Source organism: Urocampus carinirostris, chromosome 5 (assembly GCF_059441175.1).
Source record: "Urocampus carinirostris isolate Australia breed hairy pipefish chromosome 5, RoL_Ucar_1.0, whole genome shotgun sequence".
NCBI lineage: Eukaryota > Metazoa > Chordata > Actinopteri > Syngnathiformes > Syngnathidae > Urocampus > Urocampus carinirostris.
This window is the reverse complement of record NC_142353.1, coordinates 6,278,824-6,297,615: the sequence shown is the minus strand read 5'-3', so window position 1 is coordinate 6,297,615 and position 18,792 is coordinate 6,278,824. Positions and strand designations below refer to the sequence as shown.

The following is an 18,792-nucleotide window of genomic DNA, read 5'->3' as shown; positions in this document are numbered from 1 at the left end:
TTCCTCAGTAGGGTCACGGTGGTGGTGGAGCCTATCCCAGAAATCTTCGGGCAGTGGGCAGGGGGACACCCTGAACTGGTTGCCAGCCAGTAGCAGGGCACACAGAGACACACAATTCACTTGCTCATTCGTACCAAGGGACAATTTGGAACGGGCAATTAACCTGACATGCATGTTTTGGAATGTGGAAAAAAAACGGAGTGCCCGGAGGAAACCCACGCAAGCACGGGGACAACATGCAAGCCCCGCACAGGAAGGCCGACAGGTGGATTTGAACCCATCACCTCAGAACTCTGCCGCGGACATATGTATATGAATAGTGAAATATTCTGCTGAAAAGCAGAACAAAAGTTTGTAAAGCTTGTAAGCTATTGGCAAGAAAAGAAATAACATCTGATGTAAGGAACGTAAGGAAGAGGTACATCTTTCGTGACACCGATGATTGAAACTTCTATGGATTTGGAGTTAAACTGATAGTTTGGTAAGCATGTTCTTTATGATAAAGTATTCTGAAAAATATAGCTTTGGTGCTTAAGTGCGCATTTCAACGCCGAAATGAGCGTTAATTTGCAGACAAGAGTGGTGGGGGGCAAAAACAACTTAGAATTAGGGGGGGTAGAAATCCCCCCAAAAGGTAAAACTCACCTCATCTGCTACGATGTTGGGGTTGCGCTGAATATGGCGAAATAGCTGACTAGACTAGAGAATGAATGCATGAGTAAGGTTAGGTTGGTGCACATGACAGATACATGTTGAAATAATTTTTTTCACTCAGCCAGCCCAAAATCTCACGTTCTTCCCCATTAGTCACTCCTGCATTGACGATAATAATAATAATAATAACAATAGGAATTGTAAACATAAGACCTTTCTGTCTGTCCGACTTTCTTTCTCTCTTTTTACTCCTCATCGTCAAATGCTTTCAATTCGAACGGCCAGCCAAGTACACTGACCTTTAAATACTGCGTTTATTTATAATTGTTGGTTGCGCTTGTGAGTGAATTATTCACAATTTAAAGTTCTGCTTAACTAATTTGCACCTAGGAGGCCTACATATCAAACTCGTGGATGCCGCTAACATTAAGCTTTCATATTACGGCAGAGGTGTCTCAAACTATCATCAGGCCATGGACAGCGAGTCTGGTACCCCTGAAGTAAAGCGCTTCTCCTGGTCTACCTAAACCAGAGCTGTGGTAAGGAAGGCCCTGCAGCAACTCAGTTCTCAGAAAAAACAACCCCGGAACAGAAGCTGCTGGTGTGCTTCTACAAAGCCACAGTGGAGAGCATTATGGCATACAGCTTTAAGGTGTGGTATGCTGGGAGCACTGCAGCTGATAGGAAAACCTTACAAAGTGCCATCAACACAGCACAGAAAATCTTTCCTTGCTCCCTACTCAGTCTGGAGGACATCACCAGCTTGCGATCCCGCAGCAGGTGCAACAAAATTATAAAGGACTCCTCTACCCCTAGCCACCAACTCTTAAACCTGCTGCCCTCTGGTAGATGGTACAGGTCCCTTAAAATGGCGAGTAACAGACTCAGAAACAGTTTCTCCCGACATAAAACAGGCTTATAAGTCAAGTCATGTTAAGTCAAGTCATGTGTAAAAACATAGTCAGAATCACAGAAAACCTACTTGAGAGTAAGGAAAAACTCAAAAACCTGACCATTAGGAAAATGAAGAAATCTTGAAAAGGGGCCGCACATGAGGTGATTCCCCTTCCGGGATGATGAGGCTGCAAATGATGTTGAAATAGCAGACAATACACCCATGTCATAAACATTGAATATAGGTACTAACAGAATGTCCAGTTGACAGCTTACTGTTTCAAAATCTTGTCTGATGCAGCAGGTTCTAGATGATGCCGTACAAGACTGTAAAATATATTTATCTTACCTATGTATAGAAAAATGGATTTTCAGATTTATTTGTTGACTTATTTTAGAATTATGTTGCTCCCAAATGTCATTGTGCTTCTTTTTCATTGCACTATTTCTATATTGCACTTCAAAAACAAGAGGATTGTTTTGCGGCACATTTTTTAATTTTCAGAAACATTATTGATATTGTTTCAGTTATAGCCTTTAACAGATTATAATTCTTACCTTCCTAAATTTAATGCCATCAAGAGGGATTGCAATCAATTGTGTAGTTCTGAACAAAATATATTTATAAGTAAAGGGTACACACTGACTAAAGAGGATGACACAACTTTATACAACCATTTTAATAAAGATATTTGAAAGCAAATTCCACAGTACCATGATTAAACTAAAGATTGACAGAAAAAAAATGAACGATCGCATCATTCAAATTCATAACTGACTTGTGAGTGCTTGATTAAAGATGTAACAGGATGTTGTTGGTGCAGTGTGGATGCATACTAATGACATGTACATGAAATTTCCTTTCATTCTCACAATTATAAACACAAAAAAATCAGGTATTCTGTTTAAAAAAAAACAGATTATTGATCACGCAAGCCAACAGACTGTTTACAGCGCTAGGCAAACTCAACAAGAATGTTTTTGGAATGTCGGAAAAAATGATATCAGAAAAACACATCAATGCCGGCATGCAAAAATTCAACATTGACTCAGGTAAACCGGGTATAGATTTGAACCAATAATCTAAAGTTGCAAAGCAGATTTACTAGCCAGTCATCCACCATACTTCTACTCCAAAACATTACAAATTCAATGGACAAAGTTTAAAATGTTGCTTGGAAAGCCATTTGAAAACTTCACAGACATGTCCAAAACAAGCACAATTTTGCTATTCCTAAAGGGACATTGTGTGTTATTTAGGGCCTCCTAGTGGTAAAAATCTCATTAACTAAAAATACAAAATTGATTTGAAAAATAAGCAAACATAAGTGAATTATCAAACAAACGTTTATTTTTCAAAAGACTCCTTGGTCGAGGAAATTGTTATTTATTTCACATAACATGAGGCTTACCTAGAGGGGAAATACACGATTGTCTACCGTCTTGCTGCTAATGGTACTCAAAAAAAAAAAAAACTTTGTGGGAGGCTAGGCACAAAATGAGAAGCAATTGGTGTGGTTTGGTCACTTTGAGTCACCGTAGTTTGTAATCTTCTTTTTACTTTACTGCACTCCTTTTCAGCTGACCTATACAATACAGCAACTTCTAGTGGTCAAATATTACACAGTGTCCCTTTAAGCAATCAGACCATACTGCATCTACGCAAAATGTGAGGTACTGCTAAATATCAGTCAGTTCATTTCACGAGTTAAATCAAAACACACAAAATACAGTCCTGTTGAACTGTAACACACAGTAATAGGCATAAAATAGATCACATAATAAATATAGCATATCAGAAAGAAAGATTTTCCAATTGACTGTTTACGCGTGGTTTGAGACTGCAGTTATTTTTGTGTGATATCTCCAAAAATGGTGTGCTGTTGATTTAAAGGCATGGAAACCAAACCAAAGAAAACAATGTCATTCAGTGAAAAATGGCAGATCTGCAATTGAAAACCACTTGAGCCAAAATTACTGCTGTGAACATTTGGACAAGTCAACACACAACTGTAGACGCATTGTTGCACCGAGCAACAGAGCATCGTGGTCACAAAATTATTAACGCTACGTCAGTATGATCCCACTGACCTCGGAAATCTCTACCCCGATCTGCGGAACAATATTATGTCATCATGAGACCCTAATAAGGCACAGTTACTCGAGTTGGAATGTTAAAAGGAGGAGCTACACAACACCTCTTTTGGCATCCACCGAGATGACTGTTAATCACATGAAAAAGTGAGAAAAATCTTAAGTCAATGCATGATATTCTACACAAGAGACGTGGTGGTGGTCTACACTGCCGAGAGGTCAATACGATTTGCTGAGTTGGTGCTTTTGTCCCATATGTTCATCTTAGTGGGGGATACACCCTCCTTGTTTCCACTCATCTACAAAATAGGAGAGTGGGAGAGTTTAGCTGGGCCAGTTAACAGTTTTGCAGCTCTCTGGCCGAGCCGATCTGTAACGCAAGGTCTCACAATGTCAGAGTTGAAGGGCTTTACGTTGATGTGACGCATGGAGCTGCTGGTGAGAGACCACACTTTGGTCTTGTGTTTGAAAGCAGCCCTGACCTACAGAAAGAAGCAGAGGAAACAACATTACACAATTAAACGTTCCGGGCCAAGTTTAATATTTCTGGAAGGCGTGTGGAGATTTGCCTCTCATGGGGGGAACAAACGAAAAAAAAAAAATCACCATAACAGTTCACAAGTAAAGCCACCTACCTCAGAGTTAAGAAGACAATGGAACAGAAACACAAAGAAACCCTGTAAAGGAAAGAAAACACTTTAGGAATATTTTCAACTATAAAACATTAATTGTTGGAAAAAGAAAACCTGACCTGCAAAGAGTTAAAAATGGCAAATATATAAAGGAATGGCAAGGAATGGGTATTGACAGCTAAAATCCCAAAGATCCATGAAATCCCCAGTATAGGTAGAAGTACTGCCACAGCCTTTGTAGTTAGCCTTCAAGACAAAACACATTTTCAAATTTCTGTACTAAACAGGAATTTGACAACTGAATAAAAGCTTGACAGAGACAGAAACACTCACTTCACCGCATTTGCGTCCCCATGAACTTTGTAGTTTTCACCACTGATGCGAGATATTATCCTGGTCACTGATATTAAAATGCAAATGTTGACCTGGTGTTTAGAATGAAAAGAACACATAAGACAAAAGAGTTATGAGTTAAGAAGCAAAACCAACCGAATTTGCCACTATTGGTCAATGTACATGACATACAAAGCTCTGTAACAACCAATCACACAAATGTTATAAATATACAGTACTAGCACTGGAAATCAGATTTTCGCGTTAAGACTTTTGGGGGTCAGGGCTGAGGAGAAATTTGATTGTAAAATAAAATCAAAATTAACTAGTGATTTTTGAGTTTCACTAAATAAACACACATATGAAATATCACCCTCAAAAATAAATATCTTATGTACAGTAGAAAAAATAAAAAGCTGTTCAATTGGCAGACAATTTTACTTATTTGTCTTATTTAATGAAGTTATCCAGAATTTGAAAACGTTCTACTTGCTGACCCCATCTTCTGGCTTAAATCATTATTGTAGACTCTGTCAAGCTGCTTGTGTGGCGTGTGTAAGTACGTGCATTTCATAGACATGCTACCCTAGAATATAAGACTTTTAAAATATAATTTTCTTATTTTGTTGCATTTTTTTTTCGTGACTATATTTTCAACTTGTTCTCATGAAATGGGGCGGCAGTAGCCCAGGAGGTAGAGCGCTCGTCTTGGGATCAAGGGATCCCAGTCCGAATCCCAGCTCGCCCATGTTACATGTCGAAGTGTCCTTGGGTAAGACACTGAACCCCTAATACCCCCAATAAGAAGGTTAGTGCCTTACATGGCTGCAAGGCTGCTATTGGGAAATGTGGAGCACATTGTAAAGCGCTTTGGGAAGTCATTGACTATATAAATGCAGATCATTTCATTTCATATTATTAAAAATAACTAAAATAATCATGATCATTATTTTTAATATTATTTTTTTTGTTTAACTATGTTCTGCACTTGTTTTTTCTTACAAGTAAGAATGTACTGCTTAAAATGAGCAAAACGATCTGTTATTGCAGGCTGCCAGGTTTAAATTGAATATCTCACAAAAAATATTTTAAAAAGTTTTTCTCAAATATTTTAAACATGTTTCAGTTGAAAACAAGAACACTAGTCCAACTATGTTATTTTTCCTTATTTTTTTTTTTTACCTGGACTTTTTGCAGTGTATTATTTTGGATAGACTTGACTCTTAACAGGGAATACAGAGTCATTTTAGGATATGGAATTAAAACACATGTAAATGACTGAAAATGCCTTACCACAATGACACACAGAGCCGGTGCTACAAAAGCCCAGATGGCTCCATTTTTCAGTGATAGCCAGCAGCTGGAAAAGTAAAGGAAGAGAAATTTTGCGTTGTAATGAGTTTTTATTGTTTCTTTTTTCAACAGCTTTTAAGTGATGATGATGCAATGCCACTAAGTATTAGAGTATGTAATTCAATTGGGTGTTATACAATGACGTTCATTTTTCCATTTTACGTGCAGTTTAAACTCACTTGTCAACCTCTCCATAACTGCCCAAAGATGAGGTCATGGACACTACACAGATTACCAGGGGAGAGCCTGGTAAGAAAATATGAAAAAAAAAGATCAGTAACAAAAGTATTATATCTAACTTGAGAATTGAGTGACAAAAACAAATAGTGTTGCTTAATGCAGTACAAGCTGCTTTGGCAAGATTTTTGTATCCACCTTTATAGACACCTACACACATTTCTCACACTTGAACTGAAATCTGAGTTGCTGAATTTACCAGGGACAAATATACATTGATGAACTGATACAAATACAAATACAAAAGTTTCGTTTGCATATTATGAAATAGTACCGAGCAGCGTGACCGTATTGATTATGTCATTGAAGGTAATGTTCAACATTGTAACTATCGCTCATTGTAAAATTCAAAGGTGTCTGTACAGTACACCATGTTCAAATAATAATCAACATTAGGAGTACATGACCGGGTGGAAACATATGTTGGCCTGGAGAGGGACGGGCGCCACAAGGCTGTATTTGCCCAAGACACATCACAGGATACGGTGCTCCAACATCCTTAGTGGTTAAGGGCTTCAACCACCAACCAACCAACCAACCAACCAACCAACCAACCAACCAACCAACCAACCAACCAACCAACCAACCAACCAACCAACCAACCAACCAAACCCCCTACAGGTTCAATAGCAAATACTTTAAATTTGTATTGGAAGCTTATTGTATCTACTTTAAGGTATGCAGACTCTCACACCACTCTTTTACATGAAATTTACATATGGTAACTTAAAATTAGAATTCACCACCTTAAACAAACGCTCAGAATGTTGCCACTAATGGGTTCAACATGGGGAGGGGGCATTCCTTTGTAGCCATGTAGCCTACATGGCTACATGCTTTATTTAAAGTACAATGCCCTGTAGCCATGTAGCCTACAGTATACAAACGTCTAAAAGTCCTTTCTTTGAGAACGAACTACAGGGGCAATTTTTACTTAGCTTTGAGATTCAAAACAGTTGTACTCTTTATAGAACATTGTTTTTCTTTCAGTAATATATTGTGATGAGTAAACCAATAAAATAACTCGTACTGAAAAGTTCAGGCTGCAACTGATGACGAATCATCGTGTTGAATGCAAGAATGATTGACTTACCCCAACCGATAGCATAGTAATATATGTGTTTACTGTCTTCGGAACCAAACACCTTGACCACCATGCTGTACAGGTGGAGGCCCTCCACGAGCATCCAGGCAAACGCGCTCAGAAAAAAAAAGTGAAGCAGGACAGCCATGATTTTACAAGGCAGCTGGCACATGGGGGGGTGGGGGGGGGGGGTGTGAACTGTGAGTTCATCCATTTTTTAATGTCATCCTCATTGCTCCTGATTAATGTTGTAAGAATTACCGTTCCTGGGTCGAAGCTGGCACTGATGAGCAGCAAAATCTCACTAACCAGAATTGCAAAAGACAGGTTGGCATGGATGTGGTAGCGCTGGTTCCTAATGGTACTTACAGATCTGTATAACATATAGAAAAAATACCTTAGTTCTTTTAATTTTATTGTATACCTTGAAATGTGTTGAATGTGTTCTTATGGATCATTCTGCTTAAAAATTCTACTTTTACTGTTGTAATATTTGCACATTTAATTCCATCAATTTAATACCAAAGCGGTAATTTGTAAATGTCTTGCATGTTATTGTGCAAGATAATATTAAGATACAATGAAATCCCATTTGCTAGCTTCACAGTTGGGCCAGTAAAATTCCAAACAGTATATATACATTTTCTTGGGTCAGGTAATAGTAAATTTCATCCTTTAAATTCAAAATTCAACATAGCATCGCCTTTGCAAAAGCTGTCACACCTAATGTCACCAAGCACTTTGAATCCAACATTGATACACATATTAAATCTTCACTTATTTAGTCAAAGGCAGAGTGATAGAAAATGTGGTTCAATAACGTTCATTCAGGGTTGGCAGATGTAGCTGTGCCTCACCTGTTATTTTGTAAATATGAAATTGAAAATACATTAAATAGTTAGATATATTCCGGTAATGTTCCTTCTCATTTAACTTCACAGTTTTTGAATTTTCTTTTTCAAAATTGCTAAATTATCACATCGTATAATGCATATTAGTCATACAATGAGAATGTAACATAGTCTTGGGCTGAGAATCTGAATATGCAGAATGAAGCGATAGTGAGACTGAGGATTGTGATTTGACAAACACTTCCATTTATATTTTCCTTGTTGCATGGACTTTTTTTCATAATAGAATATTACCTATATATTGATGATTTTTCAACCTATGATTTTTTTTTAAATATCCAAATTAAAAAGTACCAATTCTTGTGCTTCTTACACATTCTGTGCCAGTGTCAGCTTCGATGTCAAACCTTAATTTTGGATTTATGTAGGCTACAGGGACAAACGAAAAAGAAAAAAAAACAAAAAAAACAAATACAGTATAGTTCCTCTTCCCGCAGTAATCTACACTTTTCTTAATTTTCATTTTGTGGAGTTTCTTTCCACTATCCCCCTGTCCTTATGTAGGTTTCAAATCAGGGGATATTGTAATGGTGGTCTGTGCGGCTGCTTGAGACTTTGTGTAATTAATGGCTTGACAAATAAAAATGACTTTGACAACAGAAATTAGGTCATGGGGGAGTTGCAATCAAACTCAGTCTAACAAAATCCGTGATACTCACGACAGGACTGCAAATGTGACGAGCGTGATGGCTAGACAAAAGATGGAAATGGAGCATCCAACATAGCCAATGGTTGACAGTGCCACCCGGTGGCCTGAGGTGAGCTGTGCAAAAAACACATGGACAATCGTTATAACTCTTTGTTTACATAGGTAAATTACAACATACATAAAACAACTTATTTTTCCATAAACGCATACACATATTTACACCTACTGTATTCAACCTGCAAAGGTTCAATAAAACATCTGGAGGAGAGATTTAGTGAAGATTGGCATAGTAGTTCTCCATTCATTCACTGGTGTAGGCCTTCATACAGATTGTTATTTTAGAGTCTGAGCTATTTCAAGAGATTGGGTTTGATTCTCTATTAACTGTCTTCTCATGTGCCTTGTCATTACCAAAGTAAAGAAGTCTAAGACATGCCCCAGAAGGACGTGTGGTACATTCCCTTGCAGCTGAGGGATGAGGCAGACCACTAATTACAGGCACACTACGGGGAAAGAATAGCATCAAATAGTCTTCTGCATTTAAAATGGTACTTAACCACGCAGTGGTTTTCTATTTAAAATGAACAAGCAAACTTGTTGGCCATACTCCAGATGCTTTCACTGTACATCATGTTGGGATTCAAGAATTTGCTAGATACAGATTGTAAAAAATATACTAGTCAGGATTCTGTTCATGTATAATGCAATATAATTAGGATAAACTACACATATCTGTAGTATTTCATGTTCATTATTGTGCCTTTTTGGCTCTGTGGTCATTGAGGGCTGTACCATTGACCATTGTAGTGACCAGAGGAACCACATTCAATTAATTTTGGTTTCCCTAACTACACATGTGTCAAACTCATGGCCCGAGGGGCCAAATGTGGCCCCCCCATTATTTCATGGGGAACGGGTGAGCTATAAATGTCTGAGCTTCTAAAAATAAAAGGGTCAAAATAATTATTTCACAAAAAAAAAGCTTGAGTAATAATACTTACTGTAGAAATATTTCACAGAACATAAATTATATGAAATCTGGTTTCACAACTAAAACTTGATATGTTTATAAATGGTAACTGTATATAGAAGCAATTCATTGTATTGTCCCCCTCGGATGGGTCTGGCCTTGATGCGGCGAGGGGGCTTGCGTGTTCCAATGACCCTGGAGAGCGATACCGTCGGGAGCTTGCTCCTAGTAGGGTCACCCATGGCGGGCCGGTCTCCGGGGTAGGTTCCAGACAAACAAAGACCCCAGCGTGTCGGTACGCTGTGAGGTGGCAGCCCCACCAACCGACTATCCTGCGGAGGGCTAACAACTCACCCAGGAGAAAACCCCCTTTGTTACGAAACTGACCAGAGAAAGAAGCCGGACTGACCAACACGGTAACGGACCCCAGCCTGCCCCCGACCAACGAGTACGGATCGACCTTTGTCGTAAGACCCGTGTTGCCACCTGGAATGTCCAGACACTCCTTCGCCCCGGAGCTGCCACCCTGCTGTCCCGAGAGCTCTGTCGCTATAACATCACCCTGGCAGGGCTCTGTGAAGTACGATGGCAAGGCAATGGTGAAACAACAGCTGGCAACCATTGCTACATCTGGAGTGGCCCCGAGAGTCGGACCGGCCTTTACGGTGTGGCTCTCGCCATTCCAAAAGCCCTCCGGAGGTCCCTCATCAGCTGGACACCAATAAGCGACAGACTACTGTCTGCTCGCCTCCTCCACCATCACGGCAAGATGACAGTGATCGTCGCCTACGCCCCCACTGATGTCGCTGATGAGGATGCGAAGGACGCGTTCTTTGACCAACTCCACCAGGCTGTCGACCAAGCCCCACCACACAATGTCACCATCATCCTCACTGATGCCAACGCCACTCTATCCAGCAATGATCGGCCCCCCGGCTCACCTGTCGGCACCACCTTCGTTGACAGCACAACAAACGACAATGGCAACCGCCTCCTCCTCCTCTGCCACCAAAACAACCTTTGTGTTGCTGACACCTGGTTTCCCCGGAAATGCATCCATCACTGGACGTGGTACAGCCCAGATGGCAGAACCAGGAAGGCATTGGACCACATCCTGATATCACGACGCTGGAAGTCGTTTGTAACCAACTGCCGGGTGTTCAGAGGAGCACAGCTTGGCAACACAGACCATCGTCTGCTGGTGGCCCAGCTCAAGCTAAAGCTCCGAGCCAACCAGCACAAGACTCTGCCTCGCCCCGACTCCTCCCGACTCAGCGACCCCAACATCGCCAGAGACTTCAGTTGCTCCATCTGCCGCACTCTCGATGCCCTGGCTCCTGACAAGCTGACAGACTGGGCGGCCTTCAAGGAAAGTGTCCTCCAGTCTGCTCACAATGTCCTCGGACGCCCGCGATCCTCCCCGAGAAAGCCCTGGATATCAGAGAGGACACTAAACATCATAGACCAGCGGTGTGAGGAGTATCGGAGACTGAACCGCCTGCGCAATGTGGCCATTGCTGAAGATAGGGAGAGGTTTTGGCAGGCAGAAGCCCAACAGCTTGAGTCCGCGGCCAACAACAACAACATGAGCCGCGTATTCAGTCTACTACGCCAAGCCCGTAGCGGCCCACACATACAGACAGCCCTGGTAAAAGACTCAGACGGCAACCTCATCATGACAGAAGCCAACTGTCTCGCGCGCTGGAAGGAGCACTTTAGCCTCCTCTTGCAGCACAGCACCATCCCGGCTGATCCCACCCTCCTAGTGGCTGCAAACACAGCACCTCCTAGCGACGCCTGCTGCACAGACCCTGTAACACCCGAGGAAGTGAGAGCTGCTCTGAAGAAGCTGAACACAAAGAAAGCCCCCGGCATCTGAGCCATTACCGGCGAGATGCTCAAGGCCGGCGGTGATGGCATGGTGGAGTGGCTAACCTGCCTATTCAACCAGGTGTGGGAATCGGAGCAGCTGCCCACCGACTGGACCAGAGGAGTCATCATGCCCTTCTGGAAATGCAAGGGTGACAGGCTTGTCTGTGGAAATCACAGAGGTATAACCTTACTCTCCATCCCGGGCAAGGTCTTTACCAGGATCTTGCTCAGCCGTGCCCTTCCAGCAATCAGAAGCTGCCGCCGTCCCCAGCAGGCTGGCTTTATGCCCAACCGCTCCACAACGGACCACATCTCTGCCGTCCGTTTGCTGATAGAGAAGACCCGTGAATTCCGTAAAGATCGCCATCTATATATCGGATTCATTGATCTGAAGGCCGCCTTTGACACCGTCTGCCACTCTTCACTGTGGAACATCCTCCAAGCTCTCGGAGCACCACCCAAGATCATAGCCCTGTTCAAGCTACTCTACAGCAACGCAGAGAGCTGTGTCCGTATCAACGGCATTGATTCCGACTGGTTTACTATCTCCAGCGGCGTTCGTCAAGGCTGCGTGGCTGCTCCCGACCTTTTTAATTGCATCATCGACCATCTGATGTTCAGGGTTAGTGAGCGCATCCCCGGAGTGTCTTTCGGCAACTACCACCTGACTGACCTGGAGTATGCTGACGACACCATCATGCTCAGCACTTCCTACAGCCAGCTGAAAGACGCTCTGGGCATTTACAGCGAAGAGGCAGCGCGGCTTGGCCTCCAAGTGAGTTGGACGAAAACCAAGTTCATGTATGTTGGTGATGGACCAGATCCACCTCCCATCCAAATTGGTAGCGACATCGTAGAGCCTGTCAAGAGCTTTGTGTATCTGGGGTCCATGGTGACACACAATGGGGACCTAAAACCAGAGATTCTCCGCAGAAGAGCCCTGGCAGCATCTGCTCTGCAGTCTCTCTGGAAACCACTCTGACCATCGCACGCAAGACGAAGCTCCGCATTTACAACCTTGCCGTACTCTCTATCCTGCTTTATGGCTCAGAAACATGGCCCCTGAACGACACCCTGGCCACAAGAATCGACGGTTTTGATAGCAGGGCTCTCAGAACCATCGAGAACATCAGGTGGCCCCAACGAGTCTCCAATAAAGAGCTTAGAGCCCGCACGTGCCAGCCCCGAGCATCTTCCTTGGTCGCACAACGCCGCACCCGCTGGTTTGGCCATGTCCTTCGTCTACCACCAGACCATCCGACACGAGCCATTCTCCAGTTTGACCCAAAGGCAGCAGGCTGGAGACGACCACGAGGGAAACCCCGCACTCGATGGCTCGACGTCGTTGCGGGCGACCTCCAACAACACGGAGTTGCTGTAGAGGATGTAGAACAGCTGGCACAAGACCGCCTGCATTGGAAAAACCTGGTTCATCTGGTCGGCTCAACGCACAGGGACCGGACCCCCCGACCTTTGCTGGAGCAATAATCAATCAATCAATCATTGTATTGTTATGTATTTCCGATTTTATTCAATATATTTCCGGTCTATAAGGCGCACCTGATTATAAAGTGCACTTTTGAAATTCTGGCAAATGTTTAGGTTTTTTTTGGATCATAGTCCGGAAAATAAGGTACATTTTCCACAATGCATGTTGCTTACTATACTCTAAAATTACTGGATAAGTGCCACTACATGCCAGTATTCCCACACTATTCCAAAGGCTGGAATTGAAAAATTAAAAAAATCCTAAACCTGCCCAAGAAGATTTCTTATACAGTATTTAGTTCATAACATATACAGCATTTTGCTTATTAGATTGCAAAAAAAACAACGTGTGGTTCCAGTTAGACCGAAACGGAACCAATTCATTTTTGGCAATTGACGCATTACTTTTTAATATTCTTCCTTAATCAGGTTAAGATCTGCTGATGTGTAGCAGATTTTAATTTTTGTCAGTACTTTGAAATATGAGTTGTGTTTGTATGTGCTAAACCAAAGCAAGTAGGTCTGCTCTTCATCCTTGATCATATTCTGCGTTGACAAGCAGACACACCATGCAACTGTTGTGTTTTTGTTGCTTCTTATTACCAGTAACAGAATGAATGTAACAACATTACGTAATCAGTATACGAAAAAAACGTAATTGTATTCTGTTACATTTGCAGGAAAAAAATAATAATCAGTTTACAGGTATATATAGTAAAAATAAGGATTACTTTGCTGGATTACAATTTTATTTGAAAGCATCCTAATGTTGCACAATGCAGGGGACAATATTGAAGTCAGGTGTGCGTTCGTTTCTTTTAGCTTGGTTTACACTCATTATGTCTGGTCGCCTCTCTCTCTCTCTCTCTCTCTCTCTCTCTCTCTCTCTCTCTCTCTCTCTCTCTCTCTCTCTCTCTCTCTCTCTTTCTCTCTCTCTCTCTCTCTCTCTCTCTCTCTCTCTCTGCCGTCTCATTCATTTCACACTCACGGAGCGGTGCGCTTAACCTCAAAATCTTTTTTTTTCTAACAAAAAACAAAATACCGTTCTATCAAGTTTTTTTGAACAATTACAAAAATGATCAATTATTTAAAAAAATGTTCTTTCAAAATAATTTAAAGAAGGAATAATAAATGATCATTGTTGGCTATAGAAATTGAAAGCTGCCTAGTCCATAAAACACATTATTTTAGGGAGGGGTATAATTTTTGGTGTATTCTGCAGGCCACTGAATAATGGTTACTGGGGCACAAATGGCTCCTGGGCCACAGTATGGACACCACAGATGAACAGTCTTATACGGAAAAAGACATGTACAGTATTCACTTCTGAGATTACTTTGTTTCTCTGAAAAACTCCATTACATCTTAAAATTTGATCTTATTTTATTTATTTGTCTATTTATTTAGTTTTGAATAGTACAACATTCTTATTCAATTGGGGTTTGACTGAGTACCAATAGATATCGGGCCAGTTACTGCCCTAATTTCGAGGTATCATTATTGTGGCCCTGCTTAAGGCTGTTTTACAATCACGTCATGTCATGTCAAGTCTTTGACAGGATAATTCATTTATATTGTTATTCATAACAAAATAATCCTATAAACACTTGGAACTAGGTTACAGGTATCCATAATCATAATTCTGAACATTTGAATATGAGCCAAAAATCTCCAACATGGCGTCACTGCCTTTATAGAAACAACATGATACAGAAAATATTCCCAAGGGCCTGTAGGTGTTTCTCTATTTATGCAGGTCTATTTTCCTAAAGTTGAAGCTGCGTTTATTAACGGAACTAACGCTTTACCTTCAAAGGAACTACTTGCATAAGAATGGCAAAGTTGGTGAGGTGGTTGCACAAACACACTGAATATGTCATGTTTCCCTCTGAACGCACACAACCTTGGTCTGACCAAATGCCTTCCTTGGAGCTGAAAAACAAAAACGAAACATTCCTTAATATCAATTGACAAAATAAATCGACCTCAAGATATTGTACACGAATGTTTTGTGACCTATTTTCAAAGAAAACTCCACAGAACTCACTGGGGCCCTTTTCAATTGTGGTCACTTCCTTTTTTAACATCAGAAGAAAGGGGGAGGCATACTTAAACAAGGACAGATATTTAAACTAAAACATACCCTCCCAGAGCAAAAATAGCATTCTGTGGTTGACTTTTTTTATTTCAAAATGTAGTCATTTTACAAAAAAAAAAAGAATTATACTGTTTGCTTTTTCTAGGAGCATCTCTAGGCAACAAACTTAGAATTAGAAATGTTTTTGTTATCATTGGTTGTTACATAGTGTACATAAGTCACAATAAGATTACATGTGGCACTCCATGATAAACATGTAATGAAAGACTTTAAAGATAAACATACAAAATAATATTAAGATAGAAAAGTAATATTTGCAAAGACTACCTCCATGTGGCCATTAATACTTTTGGAATGTTTTTTTCTACAAGATTAAAGTAATTACAGTAAATAAGTTCAGTACACCCAAATTAGACGTAAAAAAAAAACGTTTGAAAAATGCATAAAAATATTCTGATGAAATTAAAACAAAATCGGATTTAAAAAAAATGTGCAATTTTCCTGTTGTAGCATTTAATCACACATAAATCTGAATGATTTACCCACCTATAGTCCAGGAATGCACAGTACAGGAAGACTTTATTGCTTTGATTAAGCACTTGTTCCCGCTGTTCTTCACTCTAGAAACAAAGTCAAATAGGACTTGTTAAAAGGTTTGGTTTTCTTTTTGCCTTGTAATGCTCTAACTAAAAACAATGCAAACAGCCACAGTACGAATTAATATTAATTTTATTGAAGTGTTGTTTTTCGATTATTATTGAGAGTCAGATGCCAACACGCAAAAGTTAATGGTCCATAGAACATCAAAATGTGAAACACTGCTGTATTGTAAATAAAAGTTAAAAACAATAAAGGCTTGATAAAAAAACAACAACAACAAAAACACAGATTATCACTGAGTAGACAAATAGCATTAAGAATGCACTAAAACCAAGGGCGATTTAGGTTCAGAGTTTTAAGTTTCCTGAGCACCCAGAGTGTCTGGCTGGTTAAAATGTTTTTTTTCATTTCATTTAAAGTGATTTAAAATGATTCAGCACTGTGACTTCCCATTTGTGAATAATCATATTACACGTTGTGTTAGCAGAAACACAATTACTGTCAAGCCCAGTTTTTTCCTATTCGTTTCTTAAAAAAAGTACACCCACAAATACACATGTAGAAGAAGAAGCATGAAGTATGTTATACAGTGGCACTGAATTACACCGTAATACACTGGAGCCTCCACAGAAATGAGTGAAGAACCAGGAGTGCCCAGAGGAAACCCACGCAGGCACAGAGAGGACATGCAAACTTCACACAGGAAGACTGGTGGCTGGATTTGAACCCATGACCTCAGAACTGTGCCGCAGATGTGCTATGACTGAATGAATGTTTTATAATTTAATTTGTAAATACGATCATATATGGAAACATTTGTAAGCCTGGAGAGGGATGGGCACCACAAAGCTGTACTTACCCAAGACACACCACAGGAAAATGTGCCCCTACGATCCTAGTGGTTAAGGGATGGAACTAACTAACCATATGATCAAAGTAGATAGTTTGCTCTTTTCTATTTTGTTGTTGATGATATTCTTAAAGCAGAAGTTCAAGGCCTTGCTACAGTATATGGTCTTGTGCATCCCTATGTAAGATTATTTAAAATCCCTGCTCTCCTTCACAATTATTTGAAAGCATTGTTTCCTAGATAATTATTTAACAAATAGATACTGTAGTCTCCAAAGAGAGTGAGCTAATGATGAAGGCGTCACAATTGACTTTGTGGTAACCCCTTTTCTCAATAGGTTGCACATGTAGCAGAGCTTTTTTATATCTTGGTACTCCCTCAGCATCCACACTCAGACTCAGGTCATCGGATGAATTGTGTCTGCACCATTTCCTTCTGGAAAAATGCGAGTCAGAGCAAAATTGACACTCAGGTCGTCTTCTGGTCACTCACTCCAGTGATTCATTCATATTTTACTGCATAGCGTAACACGTGATTTCATTTTGGGAGCGCTCTGACTCACATTATGTCTGTTCTGCACTTTCAGATCGATTGTGACACTCCACCTGATTGTGTGGAGAGAGTTTTACGAGGCCTAATAACCTACAAGAGTGAGTTTTATGTAAATTCTAGTACAGTATGTTTGTGGGAACGGCACTTCTGGGATTTTTTTTGCTTTTTATTTTGTGTATGCATAAAATGACCCTAAAGAGAAGCAGGGTGTAATTGGCACTTTGTAAGCATGGCTTTATAGGCTTCTATTTGCTTTCCACAGTTGCGTTGCAATGAAAGAAGACTAATTATGCTCATGGAGCACTAGACAGAAACCTTTCCTTGTGGAAAAGTTTTCATAATGATCAAAACGCTTGACATGTAGCTTTAGACAGCTTATTAAACCCCCCCACAAGTGACTCAACAAAGGAAACATTCAATGAATATTTGTGGTGTCAGGTCACTGCATGAGTTGCCGGAACCCTACAGGAGGTCAGATGGCAGATGGTTTTGGTTTATATGTTCCCCTATAGTTGAGACCTATAAATGGGTATGGTTCTTTACATACTGCTGCTGCCATGGGAGTCTCATCATTTTATTGCTTTTACAGAATAATTACCATGTATTATGATAGTCATGAGAAAACATTTTTCCCAGAGGACAGAACCACTCTCAACAAGCGCACAAGAATGTGAAAACTACATATATCGACTATGTATATGAAAATAGGTTTTCATATCATAATTCTCTTGTTTTGGAATTATATTGTGCTTTCATTGCACTATTGTCCTGATGCACTTACAATATGGGCCAGTCTCCAAGCACTACTTTACTACTACTGTCTAATATAAATAATTTTCAGAACACTGGAATCAATGACAATAACAACAATCCCAATTCTTATTTATTGCTCGTTCACCTTTTAAGTAGATTTCTATTTACATTTTTAAACGTTATTATACAAGTATGTTAGAAAAACAAAACAAACATACATTTTTTTTTACATATGAAAAAATTAATATATAGTGCAACCATAAATGTACTTCAGAGAAAACAAAAGCACCTTTAAGGCGTTCTAATTTTTTTTCTGTTGCTGTGTTATCTGATTTGACAATAAATTAATGCAATTTTTTGTGCCAAGACAAATATAACAATACGTAAACAATCCTTTTAGCGGTGGTGCATTTGTAAGATATTAACTCTTTCCTATATAGATCTAAATCTGAATTCAGGCATTGTTTTTCAGCACAAGGTGTCTTTGCATGAATTTACTATGAATGATGTAAATATAACCACTGCTTTCATTCAATAGGGTTTCACCAGGTGACTTTTTAAAACCACAAAATACTCTGAAGTAAAAAGATTATTTGATTTTGATCATTTAATAGTCATTTATGTGATATAGCAGATACTGCAGTGAGATGCCTTGTTTTGAAAACACCGCTTTAGTTGGTCGGTCTGTTGGCAATTAGCTACATCAACTTCTACAAAACATCTTGGAGTGGACACACACATAGAAAAAGAATTGATTAAATTTGATGC

At 40.2% G+C, this 18,792-nt stretch overlaps 1 protein-coding gene across 3 annotated transcripts in view; it reads right to left on the bottom strand.

Moving 5' to 3' along the window:
- Nucleotides 1–2,264: 2,264 nt before the first annotated feature.
- The window catches only part of adgrd1 (adhesion G protein-coupled receptor D1), a 65,189-nt gene continuing 48,661 nt past the window's right edge, over nt 2,265–18,792 (bottom strand). For all 3 annotated transcript variants that reach the window (XM_088335463.1, XM_088335464.1, XM_088335465.1), the window contains 12 exons: nt 15,816–15,889; nt 14,980–15,103; nt 8,852–8,955; nt 7,543–7,654; nt 7,291–7,444; nt 6,140–6,206; nt 5,901–5,967; nt 4,608–4,699; nt 4,394–4,520; nt 4,278–4,319; nt 4,032–4,124; nt 2,265–3,941 (listed from right to left, as the gene is read on the bottom strand). In XM_088335463.1, coding sequence (XP_088191589.1) covers nt 3,846–3,941; nt 4,032–4,124; nt 4,278–4,319; nt 4,394–4,520; nt 4,608–4,699; nt 5,901–5,967; nt 6,140–6,206; nt 7,291–7,444; nt 7,543–7,654; nt 8,852–8,955; nt 14,980–15,103; nt 15,816–15,889 — 1,152 coding nt within the window. In that variant the 3' untranslated portion in view covers nt 2,265–3,845. The remainder of the gene's footprint in view (nt 3,942–4,031; nt 4,125–4,277; nt 4,320–4,393; nt 4,521–4,607; nt 4,700–5,900; nt 5,968–6,139; nt 6,207–7,290; nt 7,445–7,542; nt 7,655–8,851; nt 8,956–14,979; nt 15,104–15,815; nt 15,890–18,792) is intronic.